General features: G+C 40.1%; 1 protein-coding gene across 3 annotated transcripts in view; it reads left to right on the plus strand.

Moving 5' to 3' along the window:
• The first annotated feature begins 375 nt into the window (after positions 1–375).
• CTTNBP2 (cortactin binding protein 2) overlaps positions 376–22,616 on the plus strand; it is a 149,395-nt gene continuing 127,154 nt past the window's right edge. For all 3 annotated transcript variants that reach the window (XM_032870674.1, XM_032870683.1, XM_032870692.1), the window contains exons 1-2: positions 376–588; positions 12,524–12,631. In XM_032870674.1, coding sequence (XP_032726565.1) covers positions 508–588; positions 12,524–12,631 — 189 coding nt within the window. In that variant the 5' untranslated portion in view covers positions 376–507. The remainder of the gene's footprint in view (positions 589–12,523; positions 12,632–22,616) is intronic.

The raw sequence follows: 22,616 nt of genomic DNA on the forward strand, positions 1-22,616 counted from the left end.
TAAATGCTTTCCCTTGACCTTACAGAGAATTCAGAATCTGGGAGGCTTGACGTTTCATCGGGTTGTTCTGTACACAGCAGCGTTGGTGGGGACAGCGCTGGGAGATCACCTCCTGGGCCCTTTCCTGCACCTCCGCCAGGGCTCTGGTTCCCCCTTCTTCCCGCAGATTCCTAGCTGGGCCTGGGCGCGTGCCCATTTCCCATACCTCCCTCCACGCACCGCTGATTGCTGGCCGCCCGGCGCGGGCGGCGGGGCGGGGACCAGGCGGCGGGCGGCGCTCTGGCGCGCAGCGGGTTAAGACGGCGGGGGCGGTGACGAGGGGAGGAGGGAGCGCGGCAGCGGCGGCGGCGGCGGCGGCAGTGGCAGCGGCAGCGGCAGCGGCAGCGGCGGCCGGGCTGCGAGCGCCCGCGTCCCCGGACCGCAGCGGGTTAAGCGCCGCCCGCGCCGAGAGGGCTGAACCCCGAGCCACCGCTCCGAGCTCGCATTCGGATCCGCTAGAGCAGGAAGATGGCGACGGACGGCGCGAGCTGCGAGCCTGACTTCTCCCGCGCCCCAGAGGACGCGGAGGGGGCCACGGCGGAGGCGGCGGTAACCGAGGTCCCGGGGTGGGCGCGGGGAGAGCGTAGACGAGGGCTGGGGCTCGGGCTGGACCCGGCTTGCACCCCGAGGCGCTTCGCAAGCCCGGGCTCCCCGGGGTGCCCCCTCCCCTGGGTGCCCCCTCCTTGCGGTGCCTCACGGCTGGAGCCCGGGTCGAGGAGGGTGAGGCGGCCTCCTGGGCTCGGGATCACTGCCGTCCTTCCCCAGCCTTGCGGGAAGCAGTCCTGGGCCGCCCGGTTCTGGGGCTCCCTGCGTGTGTCCTATGCGACCCCTTTGCCTACTCCCTCAGCTGCTGTGGGGTTTGGTCGGGGGCGGGGGCTGGCGTGCGTTTCTAGGCGAACTTGACCCCCCATTGTTCGCCTCTTGCTGCGCGCGTGGTGGTGGGCGAGTGTTTCGGGGCTGCCTGGCATCTCTCAGCGGACCCAGGAAGGCAGCTACGGGGAGACGGGTCATCGCCAGGCAGGTGTGGGGATGCCCATTGTGTGTGTGTTCATGTGCCTGAGGCCCCTTTAGAGAGGCCGGGTGTCCGGCTTTGGGCGCTGCTGCCTCCCGCTGAGCGTCAGAGCCTTGGGTCCTAGCTGCATGCTGCCCCATCACTTGGTGATAGGGTGCCGGGGTGGGAAGGTGTTCTCGTTCTTCCCAAGAAGGTGCCCAGGCAAGGTGGAGATTGAGCACCTAGTGTCCACACATTGTTCTTCGCTGCGATCTAGAAGCCTAATGAGTTTCCATCCAACACTGACCCCACTTTCGGCCCCACAGCATCCCTGTGCACGGAGACTGAACGGGGGTTTCCAGTCCCTACCTCGGGGGGAGGGCTGGACCCACATTTCCTGGGTGGAAACGTTTTCGGAGTTGAAAAGCAGCTTCGCGGGAGCTGCAAGGATCTGCAAAGAAAGGCAGCCCTGGGAGCGCCTCCCGCCCTTGGCGCGGTCCCGCTGCTGTAGCGGGAGATCCCGGGTGGTGTGGACTGAGAAGAGCCTGGACGCCCCTCAGTTCTTTCCTGGACAGAGTCGGTGCACGAGCAGCAGAGGGAGGGCCAGGTGTGAATCATCTGGGCAGTTGGAACTTCTTCCCTCACTATTGGGACTTGGGCTTTTCTGGAGAGGGAGAGGAGAGATGTGGAGGTGGAGGAGGCTGCTTGAGCTGAGCCTGGGCAAGAAAAAAGAAACAGAGAAAGATGGCAAAACGGAGAAAGAGGAGGGCTGTTGATTTCCACTTGTGGAACTTGCAAGTTTTAATTTGAAACTTTTAGGAAAATTGGTTTTTCATTCTTTGCATGGAAAACGTGAACTTAAGATTTCAAATAAAACCTGCTCGCTTGTGATGCTATGAGTCAGTTCCCTTTTGTGAAATACAATAAAGATAAGCTAGCTATTAAGACAACACAAACCTCTCTGGGAAGTTCAAATGATTGAGTACCTTCATCCCTATGAGATGCTAAAGGGAGGGGAGAGAAAAAAGAGGTAGGGGTGTGTGTGCTTGTTGCCCAGGAAGGCTGAATTTGGTTAATCGACTTGGAACAGCCTTTTTTCTATTACCCTCAGTCTTTAATCACCTGACAGTTTAAACCAAACACAAACATCTGATTTATGGTCTGTAGCTGATCTATAGTTTTATTTGGTTAGATTGCAAACAGGATCTTGGACGCCGGACAGATTTTTGTGTTAACAAGGCCTCTGTTCCTTTTCTGCTGTTGAGAATTTTCAGGAGTCTGACTTTTCACTGCACATAGGTGGAGATTTTGTAATTTCACCCTGGTTAATGATAGCCACGGAAAAATCTGTGAAAGTAAAACTTGTTACTTCTGTACAATCCTTGGAGGATGCAATAAGGACACTTAATCTAATAGTTTTTTAAAATAACTTCTTAGCAAAATTCTGATGATGGCTTATTATGCAGTAGACTGGGCATTTTACTTTTAATAACATATGGTCCTCCTGTATCAGCCACTTGACTTACAGCTTGATACTTAAAGCTGGATTGAAGAACGATATTTGTCATTTAAAAGCTTCTTACCTAATGATTAAAAATCAAAGACATTTTTATGCATTTTGGATTCATGGCAACTGAGGACTTCACATTTTTTTTTAATTTTTAGGGAATAGTTTTTGTGGTTTTTTTTTTTGCATTTTAGAGATTTATTTCATTTCAAATTGGTTTACATATTATACATTTTTATATGTACATTTGGCAGTCATGAGCCAATGGAGACTCCAAAGCAGTAGGCTATTTTTGAAAGTGAGTGTTTTCACTAAGTTTTGACTATTTAGATTGTTGCTTAGAGACAAGTTTAATTTATAGTTTTCAGCTTAATGTGATTTTCAGTGGAGTGTTTTAAATTTAGTTTGTGATCCTTGTTCTTAGCTGTTTAAATCCTGAAAGCATCCCAAGTGTAAAGCTGGGTAACAGCTACAGTATTCAGTAGGATCATATTAATAGTCTTTGCTGTGAACCATGCTGAGAAACCTGGGTTATTTTCAGTGCCTCAACCAAATGTGATGACTTTTATAGGCTATATTGCTATTTCTACTCTGAAAATAACTCCTAATGGATAAGGCAGTATGGAAAACAGAAATCTTCCTGCTTTTTTTTATTGTCACCAAAGAATTTGAGTGAAAGGAAAATGGAGATCTCTTTAGAGCTGTGTTTGGGAAGCTGATCAACATTCTTGTCATTTAGGACTTTTGTGGAGCAAATAATATGAAAAAAGTAGATAAAAATTTTTGTTGTCATGGTGATAATGACAAAAAAACTTGGACAGTGCTTTTATTAAATGCACAACAGGAATATTAAATTAGCAGCTGGTACCTTGGAAATTTTTGTTTCCAGGTGACAATATTGAATGTAAATGCAAAGAAAAACATTTTCTTAGCCAATTTTGCTAAGCTTTCTTAAAACAACCATAGTTATATGGCAGCTAAGGAATATTGAAAGATGGGCACCTGCGTGGCTCAGTGGGTTAAGTCTCTGCTTTGGGCTCAGGTCATGATCTCAGGGTCCTGGGATAGAGCCCCGCATAGGGCTCTTTGCTCAGCAGGGAGCCTGCTTACCACCCTCCCCCGCCCCAGCTCTGCCTGCCTCTCTGCCTACTTGTGATCTCTCTCTCTCTCTCTCTCCCTCCCCCTGTCAAATAAATAAATACAATCTTAAAAAAAAAGAATATTGTAAGTTTCACAGCATAATTTTTAAGTAAGGAATAATTTAGACTTAACACATTACTGTCCACTTACCAAAATGGTGGCATCACGAGTAACATCTTTGTTGCCATAAAAAGTAACACATCCCATTCCAATGGTGGAAACTGATAGATGGCCAGGAATCAAGTCAGACATGATGATGTCATGAAAGGCACAAATAATTAGGAGTCTCGAGAGGAAGAGTCATGGAAAGGATCCCTAGTGGAAGGACCTGGAAACATTCCACAGAAGGATGGCATTTGAGTTGGGCCTTGAGATGGAGGGAGGACTTGGAAGTGAAGACTGCAGGAAGCTGTGGGCCATGTAGCTGTTCTTAGGATTCCATGAAAGGTGGCCTGGGCCACAAATGAGGGGCCTTCAAAGATGAACACAGAGGTTTCAACTTTAGTTGCAACAGTGTATTTTAGAAAAATAGGTTAGAAGTTGAGGAAATAGACTGAAATATAACTGATGCTTTTCAACAGGATGCTTTTCACTCTTTTTTCATCTTAAATAATGTATATTTCTATGCCTGTTTTTTGACTTCTTATTGGTGTTGGTATCATTGCTGTTACATTGCTCATAGGAGCAATTTTGTTTAGAGAAAAGCATTTATCTTCTCTGTGATTGAATCCCTGCCTAAGCTAGATTGCCAGTTGGTTCTTTCCTCTTGTGTTTCATGTAACTTTATGAGGCGAGAAAATGTTTCACAGACTGAGTACTTATTCAGCCATTTATAAATATCTGCTGTTGATCTTATGGACACAGGGCTGGAGCTGGAAGAGAGCAGACTTCTTCAAGAAAGGCTGTGTGAGTTTTGTTTCTAAAAGAAAGCAAGGGCGCCTGGGTGGCTCAGTGGGTTAAGCCTCTGCCCTTGGCTCAGGTCAGGATCTCAGGATCTTGGGATCTCGTATAGGACTCTCTGCTTAGCAGGGAGCCTGCTTCCCTCTCTCTCCCTGCCTACCTCTCTGCCTACTTGTGATCTCTCTCTCTCTCTCTCCCTGTCAAATAAATAAATAATAGAATCTTAAAAAAAATAAATAAGGAAACCAAAGGATAAGCACTGTGCCAGGCAAATACATGGTAGGTGTTTCACCAATATGGAATGAAGAAAATGAATGCTCACCAAGAAGTCATGTCCTAATACTTACTGTTGTTTGGCTAATTGGGAAATTTACTTTGTGTGTTACTAGAGTGTAATGAAACTATTGGCCTATGATTTGTAGTGATTAACATTATAGATGTTACAGAGCTTTTCTTGTTTCTGAAAGATGACCCTGATTTTCTGATTTTTTTTGTTCTTATTTTTATTTGCAGATTGTCTCTTTTCAAGCTGCTTTTCTCAGTGACATTTCAGATTCACAGATTTTTAAAAACATTAATTTCCAACACTATTAGTTTTCCCTTTAGATTATCTCTCTTCAGAATCATGGCTGAGGCTGGGAATGGTAACTACATCCTTCCCATCCTGAATTCTTCGTATAATTGAGCCAAGGTCAAATCACCCACCAGGGTGTGGAGGGAGGGGTTGGTGGGGGGGGTGGGTCAAGGCAGAAATGAAAGGGAGTTTGGAAACAGGAAAAGGGACTAAAAGGGAAGATTGGACAGGAAGACAGGCAAGGCTTTGGCATAGTCTGCTCATGCCCAGAAATCTGGGACTAGAATTCAAACTGAAAATGTGCCTAGGAAAGATGGAACAGTTTCTCTCCCTTCTGCCCTCATATACTTTGCCACCTAAGCACATCTGAGTGTTGTTTTAGAAAAGACTATTTGAATGCACTTAGTTGTATTATTCTCTACTGGGGCTCCAAGACTTGTGTAATATGGAAAAGGAAACTTGTCTCTTAGATATTAAATAAAACAAACAAACAAAAAAACTGGTATGAGAAAGATGATGATGACATTGAAATCAAAGGATTTTTAAAGATGTATTCATCTTTTATAAATAACTTGCATAAAAATAATGAGATCATATTAATGCTGTGCACAAAACGATGCCATGTATGGAGAAATCCTGATTTTTAGGGAAAAAAAACCACTCTTGAAATTGTTAGTCAATAACCAGGTAGATTAAGGATGGAGTTAAAAGGTTTTTTATTGTAAAAGTGGTATCACAAAATTAATGTCACTATGCAGAAATGAATGCTTGTTCATAAATGATTTGCTTCTGACACTTTTATATTTCATTGAAAAGGCAAAAAGATGATCCCAAAGGCCCAAGTTATTCCCAGAAGGCCTTTGTAACTGTAAGAGTATCATCTAGCCATCTATCTCAGTCTTTTCATTTGAAAATCAGCATGCTGCCATTCGCCACCTACAGATAATCAAGCTGATATTCAATGCATGATAAGCTTCTTTAAGGACAATTATTGGATCTGGATGCTAGTTCCCATGTGGAGATGTCCCATGTAGGGCTCATAGAACATGGAAAAGCTGAGTTAGGATGGAAATAGGAATTTGTTTTATCTGAGATGTGGTCTTTTTCTTTTTCTTTTTCCAAAGAGGAAATGGAGACAGACAGGAGATCTGAAAGGAGGAAAAGGGACATAGCCGCATTTAATTATCAGAGCTTGTCACCCCTGCCCGAGCCATTTCTCTGCTTTTCATTCAAGTTTTCTTGCACTCAAAATTAGTTCTACCCACTGCAAGGTTTCCTTCCTGACATTCTGTTTACTTGTCAGTTCTGCCTCCTTCCAGTATACTCACTTGCTTGTCTTGCATGAAAGACCTCGGGCAATGGGGTTGATTTGAGGTGTAAGGCCCTGGAGAGCTGACCCTAAGTTCCCAGTATGTTGCTTTTAAGTCCCACACCAAGTGGCCCTAGTGTAGATTGCTCTAGATGATTTTTGAAAACGATAAATGAAGATGATTGACCAGTTACTTAGTTGGCCTAAGAGTGGGGCCATAACCCTGTATTTTAGTAAGACAGGTGTATCCTTTACACATGACTTACATGCTTTGTGTGTTCATATTGTGTGAAATAGGCTTTTATGACAAATGTGGGTGGGCGTGAATGTTAGGTAGAATCATGTGAGGATTTAATACTCTGGCTGTCCTCCCATTTCTAGTAGGGGTGAAAAAAATAGAGCATTAAGATAGACAATATGAGGAAATACACAAGGCAAGACATGATTAATTGCCAAGTGAAGTACTAGAACAGACAGTAAGACTGAGTGTAGAAAAGGAGAGATTTCTGGAGTCCGTAAAGACTGTGGAAGTGAGATGTGAGCTATGTCCTGAAGAAAGTAGGATTCCCATGAGTTAGAGGACAAAGGATTAGGAAGAACAAAATCAAAGGTATGCAAACCCTGTAAGTAAACCTCTTAATAGATGAAATCGGGAGGAATAATCTCAAAGCACGATGTCATGTCAGAGATTTGAAGTAGTTTTAGAGCATGAAAATGTACTTTTCTTCATGAAAATCCATATAATTGTGTGAATTCATATTTTAACATTATAAATGTTCTGTGTACCTGGAAAGTTGGATTTTTTTTCATGTTAATGATAGTCTTCAGCTTTTTATTTTCTCCTTGTAATTTCAAGATGGATTTCATTGGTTTCCCCTTCTTTACAGCCTCTTACTTATCTCCGAGCCATAAATCTTGCTTACATAGGAAGTTCTAAATGTGCCTTATTAATTATTAGCATGCCCTGTTAGACTGGGAAGAAAAACATTTCTGTAACTTCAGAGCAAAGAGGCAAAATCAATTTACCTCAACTGTTTCTCAGAGGCTTCATGGAATGACCTAAATTTCCTCAGTCCAGTAATCTAGTTAGCCTGATAGTCTGTGAAATCAGAACATTTGGGAGCTGGGGGAGATTTTAGGGATCACTTAGTACAGCATACTTATTTTACTGCTGAGAAACTGGAGGTCCAAACAGATGAATTAATGCTCTTCTAGCCCACTGGCTTTCTCAGGTACCTCACCTCCTTCCCATGTGGTAAACTCACTGATCAAATGTAGGGTAGCCCACTAGATTTGAAACTGGAAAAGGTGCTCTCAGTGTCTTTGGGAAGTACCAGAGAACATATCTGGCTCTGTGTTCGATCACTAGATTTTTACCATAACTGGTAAGTTTGGACAAAGATCTGGGAGGTACTTCTGCCACTGTGACGCCTAATCTCTTAAATGCTCTGGCAACCATCAATGTTCTGACCCCTTTAATTCTGAAAGGATATGGGTAAGGATCTTCTGGCCCTATTGGGCTGTGACTGTTGAAATTCCTTACATAAAACCCACTATTTTAGTTTTTTATTTTAGTTTTTGTTTGTTTGTTTGTTTGTTTTCCCCTAGAGGTGAGGGTATGGGGTGGTAGTGGAGGAAACTGCTATTGGCCTCTATGTAGTTCTGGCAGCTTAACCCAGCTAGGTTTTATTTTGTCTTCTCCCTCTCTCTCTCTGAGCCTGTATAAGAAAATCTGGAAGAATGCCCTTTCCACACCACTGCAAGTGATTTAGAGCTTGTTGAAGACTTCTGTGTTGAACAGTACGAGTTTGGGGTTGTGTCTCTTCTTTCGTGTTATGTCCTGAAGAAGGCTCTTAGTTTGATGACCAAACTCTGGATTCGTTTAAGCTTCCTCTGTCAGATTTTTAAAACTAGGTGTTAAGCACTGTTCCTGGACTACTTTTCCTGGCAACCATCCAACATGACAGGCAGAGGGGTGGCCTCTAGAGTTGCAATCTAGCTGGGTTTTTTCCTTCTTTCTTTCCTTTTTTTTTTTTTTTTTTTTTTTTAGTACCTTGCTTTCATTTAAAGATGAGATCTGGGTTTTCTTTATTAAGGAAAACAAATGCACTAATGATAAAGCTTGGTGTGTGAACATGTCTGCTGTGATTTTGTTGTTGTTGGGGGTCTGGGGTGTCATGTTTTCATGGATCTCCTGATAAAGATCCTAATCTTTTATGTGAATGGTGGCATTTGGATCTCTCTTGTCTTCTTTTTTTGAAAATTAAGTTATCAAGTTATTTTGCCTCTTAAAAATATAAAATTTATCAAAAAAACCCACAACAGGTAAGGAAGAAAATTGGAGGTGATAGATTTGTTTATGGCCTATATTATGGTGATGGTTTCCTGTCTCTCCAAACTCATCAAGTTGTACATATTAAATATGTACAGCATTTTGTTTGTCAATCACACCTCAATGTGGTTTAAAAAATAAAAGATTTAGAATAATTATTTTGTTCTTAAACCAAAGAACATTAATAATTCTTATATATCTGAGTACTTTTGTACCATATATTCATCAAGTCCGATAAATGCCACTTCATAAGAAACTGACATACTTTTTTCTTGGGATTTTTGCGTTTGGGCTTTTTTATATTTCTAAAAATACTAACGTGCTTCAAATTTATTTGTAAAATAAATGACCTCTAACATGGTTTCAGATACTCTGTTTTGCCAAAATAGTGGACAGAAACATCAAACATTGGAGAATGACAGTTTGAAAATACTACGATAATATTCTTATTCTTGAAGGCCAGAAGGCAGTAATGTTTTTAGTGAGGACCCAGGGGTGAGAAGCATAGGGGAGAGAGAGTAGCTGGCGGGCAAACAAACTCTATATTTGAAATAGTGCATCACTTAATACACTGTGATGGGAAACATGATTTTTTTTTTAAACATTCTGTGTAACCTAATCAATGGTTTAGCAAAAAACCTTATAACTGGTTTTTATTTTAATGAATTTCCCTTTTTATTGATGGTGATATATTAAAAAACAGAAGTGTTGGTTGCAGGTCACATGTAATGTTGATGATGATGGAACCAGGGCAAGCACTCCTGACTCTGATATGAATCAGAATCTTGGCAATGTCTTTCATAATTTATTAGTATTTAAAAAGGAGTGCTTTGCTTATGAAGCTTCGGGGAAACAAGGACAATAAAATACACAATTAATTAAAATCTTTAGAACAACCAGCAGTAGCATTAATAAAACATTACCTTCTAAAGCTCCTAACAATTGCAGCTTACTCTCCCATCTCAGTGGGAAAAAGCAGGATAAAAGAGTCTGTCTTTCATCACAGTTAATAAACTGAGTTTTTATTGCACTTAGGCTGGTAGATACTCAAAGAAATAGGCTTATAGCCAATAGCCCACATCTCCCTACATAAAACATCTGGCTGCTCTCGGCTTGAATAATAACAAGCACCGCTTTTATTTAGCACTTACTTCATTTATGTGTTCTTGTTTAATGCTCAGAAGAACTTTGCGGGGTGTGTGTTAGGATGTGCATTACATAGATGAGAAAACACATCAGGTAAGATACAGAAATGCCTCTTCCAGGTATAGTCCTTGAACCAGCAGAAGCAACAGGAGCTTGTTATAAAGTTGAATTTAAGGCTCCCCTACAGACCTGTATCAGAAACTCTAGAGACAGGGTCCTGCAGTCCCTGTTAACAAGGTCTCTACAGAATTCTTATGCTTGCCTGCCTTTGAGAACAATTGGGTTAAAGACCCATGTGACAAAGTTATGTAGTGGGAGCAGAATTTGAGCTCTAGTATGTTAGATTTTACTATTTATAGGCAAATTCGATTTTTTTTCTTACCGATTTATTTATTTATTCCATAGAGAGCAAGCCAGAGCACAAGTACACTCGAGTGGGGAGGGGGTTGGCGCAGAGGGAGAGCCTCCAGCAGACTCCATGCTGAGTACTGAGCTCCATGTGGGGCTCCGTCCCAGGACCCTGAGATCATGACCTGAGCCAAAACCAAGAGTCATAAGTTCAACTGACTAAGCCACCCAGGTGCCCTAACAGGGAATATCTCTTAAGTTAACTTTCTAAGCAAGGGCATCCTAGAAATAACTTCTCCTTTAGGTTTTGCCGTAGGTTTTTCTTTTTCTCTCTTTCGGTCCCGAGCCCCTGCCTTTCTAAATAACTTCTCTAATATATATATATGCAAAAAGAAACAATTTTAAGAGGAAGACCCTTTTAAAATCTTTCCTTGGAGAACCAACTAGTTCTGGTCTCTTTTCCCTTTGTACTTTTATCTCCTTCTAGAAGGTCTCTTTGAAACCGAGAAAGAGCCAGTTCTGGTTATGCCTGTTTGAAAGTCCTGGAATCATTTATGGGCTTGCCATGTTTACTTCTGTGTCATCATAAGGATAATAGAAGGTCATGTATCTAGGTGCTAAGCTGGTTCTTACTAGCTGATTGATAGGATGCCACTATTTTTCATCTCAGCAATGTTGTCCCTGTGCTGGTAAAGTGTGTAGACAGGTCATAGCACTTAGGTGTAGTTTTGTCATTTCCTGGCTGAATGATGTGGGTATGTTATCTGACTTCTCTGAATTGTGGTTTTCTTAACTGAAAATAGAGATTATATCTTACATATGAGACTTGGTTCTTCTCAATTACTTTGGAAACCATTGGGGTGCTCTGCAAATGTGAAATAATGTTCTGGAATGGCCTCAGGAATGGCTTCTGAGGTTGGGTGTTCTGAGGCATTTGGGAATGAACGTGCGTTGCCCTCCCTCTGAGAGTGATGGGTTTATCAAAGGAATCCCAGCACACACTGGTAGCATGGACTGTGTGTGTAGAGGGAGCTCCACCTGTGGATTCACCCAAGCTGAGCTGGTGAGCGCTCTGGTTGAGCTTCTCTAAGATGGCTGCCAGAAGACCTGCTCATAAAGTTGTCAGAAAAGGAGAAGGCAGAGTTGGAGACCAAAGTATTGGGCATCAATGGTACATCAGTGGGATTTAAAGAGGAGAGATTTGATGCAGTTACTAGGGAAGGAATGTAGAGAAGACACTGGAACTGGAAGAGTCATGGATGAGGCTTGTGATCCTTGGGTCATGGTGCTGATACCTTGTGGTGGAACTGAGTCTCTGGAAAGCTTACTTCAGCCTCGGCCTACTTTTAGAATGGCAAGAAGCCATAGAGGCATTGCTTAAGAAAGCATTTGATCACCACGTAGCAGGTTCCAGACTCACCTGACCATAGACGCAGTTGACTAAATGTGGGTGGTGGGCTAGGCCTCTTGGAAGTACACAGGCCTGCCCTGTGTCTGTGAGAGACAAGGAGAGCAGGGCAGCAAAGGCAAGAGCATGTTCCTTCTAAAGGGACTGCTACTTGGTTCTGTAGATGGTTGCTGTGTGAGAATGTGAATCTGGGGTTAACCAGTTATCTCTGTTCTGAAGAGAAACCAGAGATCTGTATTTTTTGGTGACATCTTCAGGTTCTTTTTAAAATGCTGGCTGAGTAAAAAAACAAAACAAAACAAAAAAAAAAAACACAACGCTTTGAGGCCCAAGTTACACACATCTGTAGGCCAGATTTGGCTATAGCCTGCCAGCTGGTTACCTCTGCTGCAGTGTTCTATAAACATGACCTGTTATTATTGGATGTCCCAGAATTTATAATAACCTCCCAGGAGCCTCTGCATTGGGGCCCTTCTAGGAATACATTCTTGTACTTACTTTGCAACTTTTCCTGAACATACATTGGGCCTGTTTTGATAGACACTCTGGAGACTTTAAATTACTGTCACAATTTGAAGAGATCCTGAATCCAGGTGTGCAGGCAGGCTGGGAAAATAGATTTCCTTAATGAAGAGATTTGGGACTTTAGCCTTAATAGTTTTTACCCCTCCTAGAAGGTCTGGGCATAGATTATCTGCTGTTGAAGAGGGCCCCTGTGCTTCTAAGATTTGCTGAGCCACTGAGATAAAAACAATCCATTGTATGCCTTTAAGACGTGTATTGTCCTATGAATAGCTTTTTCATTGCTTTTTAAATATTTGTGTTACAGAAAAAAGAGTTTGACGTGGACACCCTCAGTAAATCAGAGCTTCGAATGCTCCTCAGCGTGATGGAAGGGGAGCTGGAGGCCAGAGACCTGGTCATCGAGGCCCTGCGGGTAAGGAGCTCCTAGGGCCCAGCCCTGTTCTGTATTGTTTCCTTTTTTTGAAGGGTCAGTGACAAAGCTGCTTTTCTTAATTTTTGAACCAGGTAGATTTAAAATGTTACATCTGGTTAAAATGTGCCCCTCACCACAAATGCCAACCCATAATCTTTATAAACCCAAGCACTGAAGTCAGATGGTCGTTCTCACGGTGGGGATCGAGACTGAGCTGTTTAGTGTGGGAAGCTTGAGACTTGAGCTGTATTGTTTCATGTGGCTATTTGGTATTAAGTGTTTAGAAAATTGGAAATTTGGTATCATACATGTATGTGAGGTCAGGGAGGAAAAATTGAGTCATTTATAAAAGATACTACTGATAATAGAGCTTTTCCTTCCTATGTAAATTATAAATGACTTATGTTCAGAAACTTCTAAGAGTTGAAAACTAATCTATATCCCTCTTAAAAGCTACGTGTATATTTTCACATAGTTTTATTACTCTTTCATCTGATCTTCTAGGAATTTTGAAATTTTCAAAACTTGTGAAGTATTATCTTCTAATATATTACTTGGATACCCAAAATTCTGTAAAAATAATGTTTTCATGATGCACAATCTCATAATTAGTTGTTCTTAATCTTGTACTTGTTTTGGTATATTAGTCAAACCTAAGCATTTTTTTTTTTATATAAAATACTTTGTATATAATCAGTTGTTCCTGGCTTTCAGTCATTTGGCCAGGATGGCTATATTATATATGAAGTGTGGACTTGGTCTCCCCCCTTGCCCCCGCTATGGAGTATGTCCTCAAACTTTGTCTTAGGAGGTTGTTTTAACATAGGAAAACCTATGGGTGTCAAATTGTTGCTGCCTATGGGTGCTAATATAATGGGGGAAAGAGGTAATACTAATGGTGGATGGTCAGACATAATGAAGACGATGGGCATGCTGAGAATTCAGTTGTGTGAGGAAGGGGTGGCTACAGTTCACTTTCACAAACTGGAAATTGGTACAGTGGAGATAATGATTACTCCTTAGTCTGATGACAGAGAATGATTGCCTCTGAAAAATGGGAGTAGAGTTCTACCATCTGTAAGCCAATAACAAGTTGAAGGTGGTGCTTTCTGGTGGACTTGTGCACAGTTTGGTTGTGAGAGGGACTCCTCTCATTCCACATTGGAAATATTCGCATTACTTGCCAATGTATATTTTCCGGACTAATGAACTTGGTGGGAGACATGCTAAGACAGTAGATCACTAACATGTATTCCACTCCACTTCAGGAGAGAACAGGGTCCCCTGTGAGGCCAATAGTGTAGATCTTGAGACCAAATGGATATGAAAGCTCCAGTTCTCCCTTAGGGATCTTTCTGTCCCTTTCTGTTAACCTGTAAAAAGGCATCAGCTCCTGGGGCATTTCCCGCTACTTGCACAAATGTTTGAACTTTTAGCAGAACCTGTGTTTTTGTGTATCACCTGAGCAAGCCTATTTATTTCTCTTTTTAACTTAATTGCAATACTTACAAATAGAATTAGAATTAAAGGCCTGCTAATGATGAGGGCTTGCCAAACTGAAAGTTTTTCATAGAATCAAGGAATGTTGGCATTGTGAGGAGCCTTACTACATAGTCTAGGTCAGTGGTTTGCATCCCTCCAAATCTAGTGGTGTGTTTTGTTTTGTTTTCCTTTTTTTTTTAATAAAATGTTTTATATTATTCTTTTACTGTCCTGCAGTGAAATGTATGGATAAGTGCACATGTAAGTAGGTTATGTTAAAAATAACCAGTGCACTGCCCTAATTGTGACATAAAATAACGGGAAAGTAATGTATAACAAAACACACATTTCAGTATATAAGTGGTCAGGCATATCTCGTGGAAGACATGATAAAGGAAGCAGCAATTATTGGTGCCTGTTCGTAGCATTGCCTGAATGCAGTCATTGCAAAAGAATCCTGATCCAGGCGTGCTGTACTGAGACTCAGACACAATGAGTGGGTTTGCTGTGCACGAGGTGATTTTTTTCCTGAGATGGTGAATGACTCTTGGTAAAGTTCCAAACAAAAGTGCACACTTATATGGAAGCGGAGTCTGTGGAAAATTCTGTGTTTGTTAAAACTAAATTAAAACAACTTGTTTGTGTGTGAAAAGGAGTTACTCTTTAGCTCAGGTCATCATTCTGAACTGAAGGTTCTACTGAAAGGAATGACTAGAGGGACATTTGAAAGTTCCAGGGGACTTGAGACAGTTCCTGGATGTGGGGCACACACTTAGCCCTGCCCCCTAAGTGCCAGTCACTGTGCTAACAGATCACTGTCTAGGGTGCTGGCCCTGTGGAAAGCACTGGCTTTGTTCATGTATTAAAATCCAAACAAACACAAAAGAAGCCCAGAGAGATTGTTCTCAGGTAAAAAATGTAGCATCCTTGAAGTTGGTATGTTTGGAGATTCTTAAAGCTTTTCGTCATTTTTTAAACTTGAGAATTGTGATTGATTTATTTAGGTGCTTATGTTTTTAAGAACAGAGGATATGATTTTTGTATACCTGTCACAGACTTACTGTGGTCATTTACTGATTGTTCCCTCGAGGGCATTCACTGGAACTAGTGAAACTGGGGAAATACCTACTTGGGTCCAGATGTGTCATTTAGTTGCCATTTCCTTCACCAGTGGAATATAAGTTAGTGACTGGCTAAAAACTGGGAATAGAGAGAATGTGAAACTTTTAATTTTATTTCATATTAGGAGATAAACATATTCCTGAATTAAAATTCAAAATCTGTCCAATCTGTATGTTGTTATTCAGTTGGGAGAGAAATATACCTTGTTTTAAAAAAATGCCAAAAGTAATATTTCTCTGAAGGTGGGAAATATTTTTAAACTTAATATGTACCATGAACTATATGAAAATTTAGAAATGATTGTGTTATGAGGCATTTAAATCCTTTAGAGTTTTGGAATCTTTAAAAAGATATTTCAGGGGCTCCTGGGTGGCTCAGTTGGTTAAACATCTGCCTTCAGCTCCGGTCATGATCCCAGCGTCCTGGGATCAAGCCCTGCATTGGTCTCCTTGCTCAGCAGGGAGTGTGGTTTGCTTCTCCCTTTGTCTGCCACTTCCCCTGCTTGTACGATCTCACTCTTTATCACATAAATAAAAATCTTAAAAAAAAAATATTTTGGACCAAGCTTTTTTACTTTGTTTAATCATGCTACCTTGATGTATTTTTTTTGAGAGAGGGAGAGAGTTCCAGTGGCAGTGAAGGGAGAGAGAAAATCCAAAAGCATGCTCAGTGTGGTTCCTGATGTGGGAATTGATCTCGGGATCCCGAGATCATGACCTGAGCCAAACATAAAAAATTACATAGATTATTGGATTAATGGCAATAAGCCATTAATTCATAGATAGGATTGGGGGGAGGGTATTATGAAATTATAATACATATCTTGGTACATTTACTATTTTCATGTTTAAGGTAAAAATATTTCCCAGTAAAACTCTTTGGCTTTATAACAGATGTAATGTTCAGGAGATTCATTTTTATTGGGGGGGGGTCATATTTTAAAAAGTACATTTTTGGAAAATATGAACTGCTTAAATGAAATATGTCTTAATTGCATAGGAAATATTCTATGAATGATACCCCCTCATCCACAAAAAGTAGGAATAAATCTTTGATTAAATAGATACCCCGAATGACGTTTAGAGAAAAATATTGTGAAGTTTAATTGAGAATATGCTAAATTTTCTGAAAACCACAATAGATACAGAGCTTTTTGAGTTAAATTTAATTAAATAATTAACCTGTTAAGAGATCATCTATTTGATGATAATTGTTTAGTTTGTGGAATCTTCTGGCTTTCACCTCTTTTTCCCTCTTGCTTCTAGAGTTTTTACCAGTATCTTAGTCAAATGGAAACAAGGGCAAAAACATGAAAATGCTCTAATTATAGAATTTTAGGAGTCAAAATTGTGTTTTAGCTTACATTTACAGGATCCAGCTGGCTGTTATTACTGTGAATTTACATAAATATTACATCACTGAAACAATGAATTCCTTGGGCAATCAGATCCCAATTTCTTGTATGCCTTCTTTTTCCTGATAAATGAGGATTAATTGTATTATTGACATGGCATTTCTTCCTCATAACCTATAGTTACTGTAAAGTATGTGATACAGATTTTTAAGTATTATTTGCACTGAAACTGTAGAAATTACCAGTTTATTTCTTTGGATAGAATGTATTTATAGTATTTAACATCATATGGGATATCAAATTAGAGAATTGTCTTGTATAAATGGCTGCAACAAAGAGACCCAAAGTGTGATAGATTAAATATGAAGTTTATTTCTCCTCCCAATCTGGAGGTGAGTCATTTGTGCTGGGGAAGTATTTCTAAGCCAAGTGGTCATTTAACAGCCCAGATTATATCTATCTTACTGCTCTCCTTAGGGAATTTCCCTCATTGGTATGATTGAAACTGTCAGTGACATGCCTACATCCCAAACCTATGGTAAAGAGGGCAAGAGAGGAAATAAAGGAGAAGCATCATGTGCATAGGGGAGAACTTTGTGGACACACCTAGCAGAGTTCTGGGGAATGGTCCTGGGTGGCTGACTGGCTCCCTGGGAAGGGAGGACTTTGGAGGAAATCTAATAACTTAATGCACTCCATTATCTTGGTTTAATGTTATAAAATATCCTAGGGTATGGTACAAGAAGATAGATCCTTCCTTTCCTCCTTCCTTCAAATACTTGTTGAGTACCTATTGTATGCCAGGTACAAAAATGAAAGTTGAAAGTGAATATAAGTGGAGATTAATTATTGTGCCAAAATTGGGTCCATTTAGGACATTGTATATACCTTTTATATGTTTAAAATTAATTGTTCCAAGTAATGTCATTTGGGGCCATGTTTTAGTTTTCTCAGACTCTGACTCTATATGTTCAGATTTTGTCTAGAATGATCTTCCTTTCTAAAAACCTTAACTGTTCATTGGGTTCAAAACACAATTAAAAAATGCTCTGAATGGTTTTGCTTTGAAGCAGGTTTTCTCCCCTCAGCACTAGTGACATTTGGGACTGGGTATTTGTTGTGGTTGTTGTGAGAAGAGAGGCTATCTTGTACACTACAGTATGCTTTGCAGCGGCCCTGGTCTGTCTGCTCACTAGATGCCAGTAGCACCTCTGTAGGTGTGGCAGCCAAAAAGGTCTTTCCTTGGGGGTACACAGTCACTTGGGAAGCACTGTTGTAAAGTAATACAGGTCAAGAAAATGCTGCTCAAATACATTTCATTGTAAGCACAGCATCCATTATTGATTAAAAACTCTTGACAGTGTAGCTTTAGAGGGAAAATACCTCAACATACTTCATATGAAAAACCAAGAGCTAACACCATAGTCAGTGGTGAAAAAATTAAGAGCTTTTCTCCTAAGATCAGGAATGGGACAAGGATGTCTACTCTCACCACTTTTATTCAGCAAAGAAGTCCTAGCCATAGCAATCAGACAAGAAAAATAAATAAAAGGTATCCAGATTGATAAGGAAGAAGTAAAACTTCCACTGTTTGCAGATGACATGTTACTATATGTAGAAAATCCTAAAGAATCCACCGGAAAACTACTAGAACTAATAAGGTCACTAGGGTCACAGGATACAAAATCAGTATACAGAAATCTATTGCATTTCTATACACTAATAATGAATTGGCAGAAAGAAATTAAGAAAATCCTATTTACAATTGCACTAAAAAATATTAAAATACCTAGGAATAAACTTAACCAAGGAGATGAAGAACTTGTACTCTGAAAACTATAAAACCTTGATGAAAGAAACTGAAGACAACACAAAGGGGAAGCCCTTTCATGTTCATGGATTGGAAGAATAAATATTATCAAGATGTCCATACTACCGAAAGCAATCTACAGATTTAATGCAACCTCTACAAAATACCAATAGCATTTTTCACAGAAGTAGAACATATAATCCTAAAATTGGTGTGGAACCACAAAAGACCCTAAATAGCTAAAGCATTCTTAAAAAAGAACAAAACTTGGTGGTATCACAGTCCCGGGTTTCAAGATAGACTACAAAGCTGTAGTAATCAAAACAGTATTATGGTGCTGTGGTACCTGGCTGGCTCCGTTGGAAGAGCAGGGGACTCTTGATCTCAGGGTTGTAAGTTTGAGCCCCACATTGGGAGTAGAGACTACTTTAAAAAAAAACCCAAATAGTAAGGTACTGGCACAAAAAGTAAACACATAGCTCAATGGAGCAGAATAGAAAATGCAGAAATAAAACCCACAATTATGTGGTCAATTAATCTTCAACAAAGGAGACAAGAACATGCAATGGGAAAAAGTCTCTTCAACGAATTGTGTTAGGAAAACTGAACAACTATATGTGAAGGAATGAAACTGGATGACTTTCTCATACCATACGCAAAAATAAACTCAAAATGGATTAAAGACCTAAATGTGAGACCTGAAGCCATAAAAATTCAAGAGGGAAGTCTGGCATCGGCCATAACATTTTTCTAGAAAGGTCTCCTGAGGCAAGAGAAACAAAAGCAAAAATAAACTATTAGGACAACATCAGAATACAAACTTCTGCACAACAAAGGAAAGTCAACAAAACTGAAAGACAACAGAATGGGAGAAGACATTTGCAAATAACCTAACCAATAAAGAGTTAGTATCCAAAATATATAAGGAACTTAATACAACTCAATGCCAAACAAAATCTAATTAAAAATGGACAGAAGGTATGAACAGACATTTCTCCAGTGAAGACAAACAGATGGCAAAGGGACTCAAGAAAAGATGCTCAACATCACTCATCGTCAGGGACATGCAAATCAAAACCACAATGAGATATCGCCTCACACCTGTCAGAATGGCTAACCTCAAAGACCCAAGAAACCAACAAGTGTTGGTGAGGATGTGGAGAAAAAGGAGCCCTCATCCACTGTTGAGGGAATGCAAACTTTAGCAGTTACTGTGGAAAATGGTACGGAGGTTCTTTAAAAAGTTAAAAATAGAACTACCATGTGATCCAGTAATTCCACTGTTGGGTATTTACCCAAAGAATACAAAAACACTGGTTTGAAAAGCTACGTGAACCCATATGTTTATAGCAGCATAATTTACAATAGCCAAATTATGGAAGCATCCCAAGTGTCCATAGGTGGATGAATGGATAAAGAAAATATGGTGTGTAGGACGCTTGGGTGGGACAGTCAGTTAAGCGCCTGCTTTTGGCCCAGATCATGATCTTAGGATCCTGGAATCCAAGTCCTGTGTCAGGTTCCTTGCTCCTCTGGGAGCCCACTTCTTGCTCTGCCTGTCACTCCCCTTACTTGAGTGCGCGTGCTCTCTCTCTGACAAATAAATAAAATCTTTAAAAAATGTGTGTGTATACACACACACACACACACACACACACACACACACAATGGAATATTAGTCATAAAAAGGAATGAAATCTGGGCTGTTTGCAACATGAATGTATCTAGAAGGTATAGTGCTAAGTGAAATAAGTCAGAGATGATTTCACTTATATTTGGAAATCAAAATGAACAAGAAAAAGAGACAGAAAACAAACTTTTAACTAGAGAGAGCAAACTGATGGTTATCAGAGGAGAGGATGGTGGAGGGATGGGTGAAATAGGTGAAGGGGATTATGAGTACATTTATCATAATGAACACTGAGTAATGTGTAGAATTGTCGAATCACTGTATTGTACACCTGAAACTAATAAACACCGTATATTAACTATACTGGAATTAAAAATACATTTTCTTATGAAACAAGTGATTTGTCTTTGAACTATTTTCCTTCAAAACTAAATATTTTAAAATGCCCATTTAAGAAATTTCATGGCTCTTTCAAAACACACCACATTTTATTTAAAATTGCATTATAGTTTTATGTGCAGGAATGAAATGCTTTGCTTTTTCTGTTAAAAAACCTGTATAGTTGCATCGCTCAGTGTTGGAGTCTTCACATAGAACAAAGGCTAACTCTTCAAATAAAATAAAATCATTAAACAGAAGAATGCTTCCACTCTGGGTTTGAAAGCAGCCACTGCTGTACTGCAGAGTGTTGTGAGCTTTTCCTCATATGACATGTCTGTTAAATCATGATAAAAGAGGAGCATTCTGGTTTCAGCTAAGTAAAACATGCAGCCTTTTGTATTTCAGAATTCTCCTATGACTTCAGGCAATTGATTGACCAAAACATACCCTTTTTTGTTCCTTTTAATTAATGAATGATTTAATTTGCTGAGCGGAGCTGAATTCATGAAAACATAAATTGTTTCCTTTTCTGTCCACTGAGATAACGCTTTTGTTCCATGTCTAGAGAAAAGGAAGGGGAGTTGACCAGACGGTGTGTTGTTTTTGCATGCAAATCACTTCTCATAAAATAGAAATAGCTGATCATTCTTAAATAGCCTTGTATTTTGTCCAGTAGGACAGACATAGGAAGTGTCACTTTTGATTCTTCTGAGAAATTTTATTTTCCCTGATGAACACTTACTACTAGTGAAGGGAAAAAATGGGATACCAGGCAAAATAATGCTTTTTTATATATTAAGAAATGAAGATTGATGTGCTGTGAAAGCAAAATGTTTAATCAATATTATGTAATAAGCAACTGAACTCAAGCAACATTTTCTTGCTGTTGATTATTAATAAATCATTGGGACATCTGTGAGAACAAACTAAAGCACATTGTTCAGCTCAATGATGTACCATTTGTTTTACACTGGGTTCAGGATACATTCAGAGTTACAAATGGCATGAAAACAGGAATACATTTTGGAGACTTTGCAGATTATCATAATTTTGGGGACTGTTCACTTATAGTTCCTTTTAAGAATTACTTCCTTGTGATCTGAGAATACAGAATGTTCCTTTGAGGTGAGGCCTTCTGATAACACTTTAACCACCTCATGTTATACTCAGTGGCTCAGCTGAGGTCATGTGTTCTTACGGGAATTTCATTTGCTATGTTTATGACAAACATGGTCTTGATTAGAAGAGGAAACAAGGATCTAAGATAGTATTCAAAATTCTGCCTTCTCTCTGGTTGTGATTATTTTGGAAAGAAGCATAAGAGGTTTCTTCTTCCTTTTGATTTTTGGAGTCAAAATGTAAATAGGTATTGAACACAGGAGTATTTGTATCTGTTTGTCTATGTGAAATGATCTTTGAACATGGTGGGGATCTTTGAGAAGAAGGCAGGGGGATTGGGGGATCCATGTATCCATTCATTCAACAGATGTTTGTATCTTAAGGTATGCCTTGGGTTTCAGTGGTGGTGAGCAAGGAGCATGAGTTTTCTTAAGAGTCCAGTGGGAGAGAGGGACATTAAAATAATAAACCAAAATACTGAAGCTCACATCACGATTACCAAGGAAAGAATGCCATGAGAAGAGAGATTACTCTAGATTGGGTCAAGAAAGTTCTCTCTGAGAAATTGACACCCCCCTGAGACTTGGAGGGATATCAGGAATCTAGTTAGAAGAAGAGTGTTCTTACAAAGGGAACAGCACATTCAAGGACCCTAAGAGAAGAAGGAGCTTGGCAATTTATATGAACTGCAGGAAGTCGGAGAACAAGAGAGAATGGCACAAGATGAGATGCAGAGCTAGGCTGTGGCCAGATCATGCTGGAGAGTGAAGGACTTGATAAGGTTGGATTTCATTTTATGTCAGGGTAGCCATTGAAGTGTTTAAGCTTGAGAAGCCAGTGATTCAATATGATTTTCCAAAAGATTCTAACAGCATAATTATATTGCATTTGATTTTTTGCATTAAAATTTTAATTTTAATTTATTAAATTTGAATATTTAATGTAAATATTTAAAATTTATCACCATTGTCAAGGGAAAAAATTACAAAGGTCACCCTAGCTGCAAGACAGACGAAAGTTTGTAGGAGAGCCAGAATTAAGGCAGAATGTCATAGGGGTTGTCTAAGAAATGTGAGTATCTCAGATG

Source organism: Lontra canadensis, unplaced genomic scaffold (genome assembly GCF_010015895.1).
Source record: "Lontra canadensis isolate GAN:19392208 unplaced genomic scaffold, GSC_riverotter_1.0 scaffold2, whole genome shotgun sequence".
NCBI lineage: Eukaryota > Metazoa > Chordata > Mammalia > Carnivora > Mustelidae > Lontra > Lontra canadensis.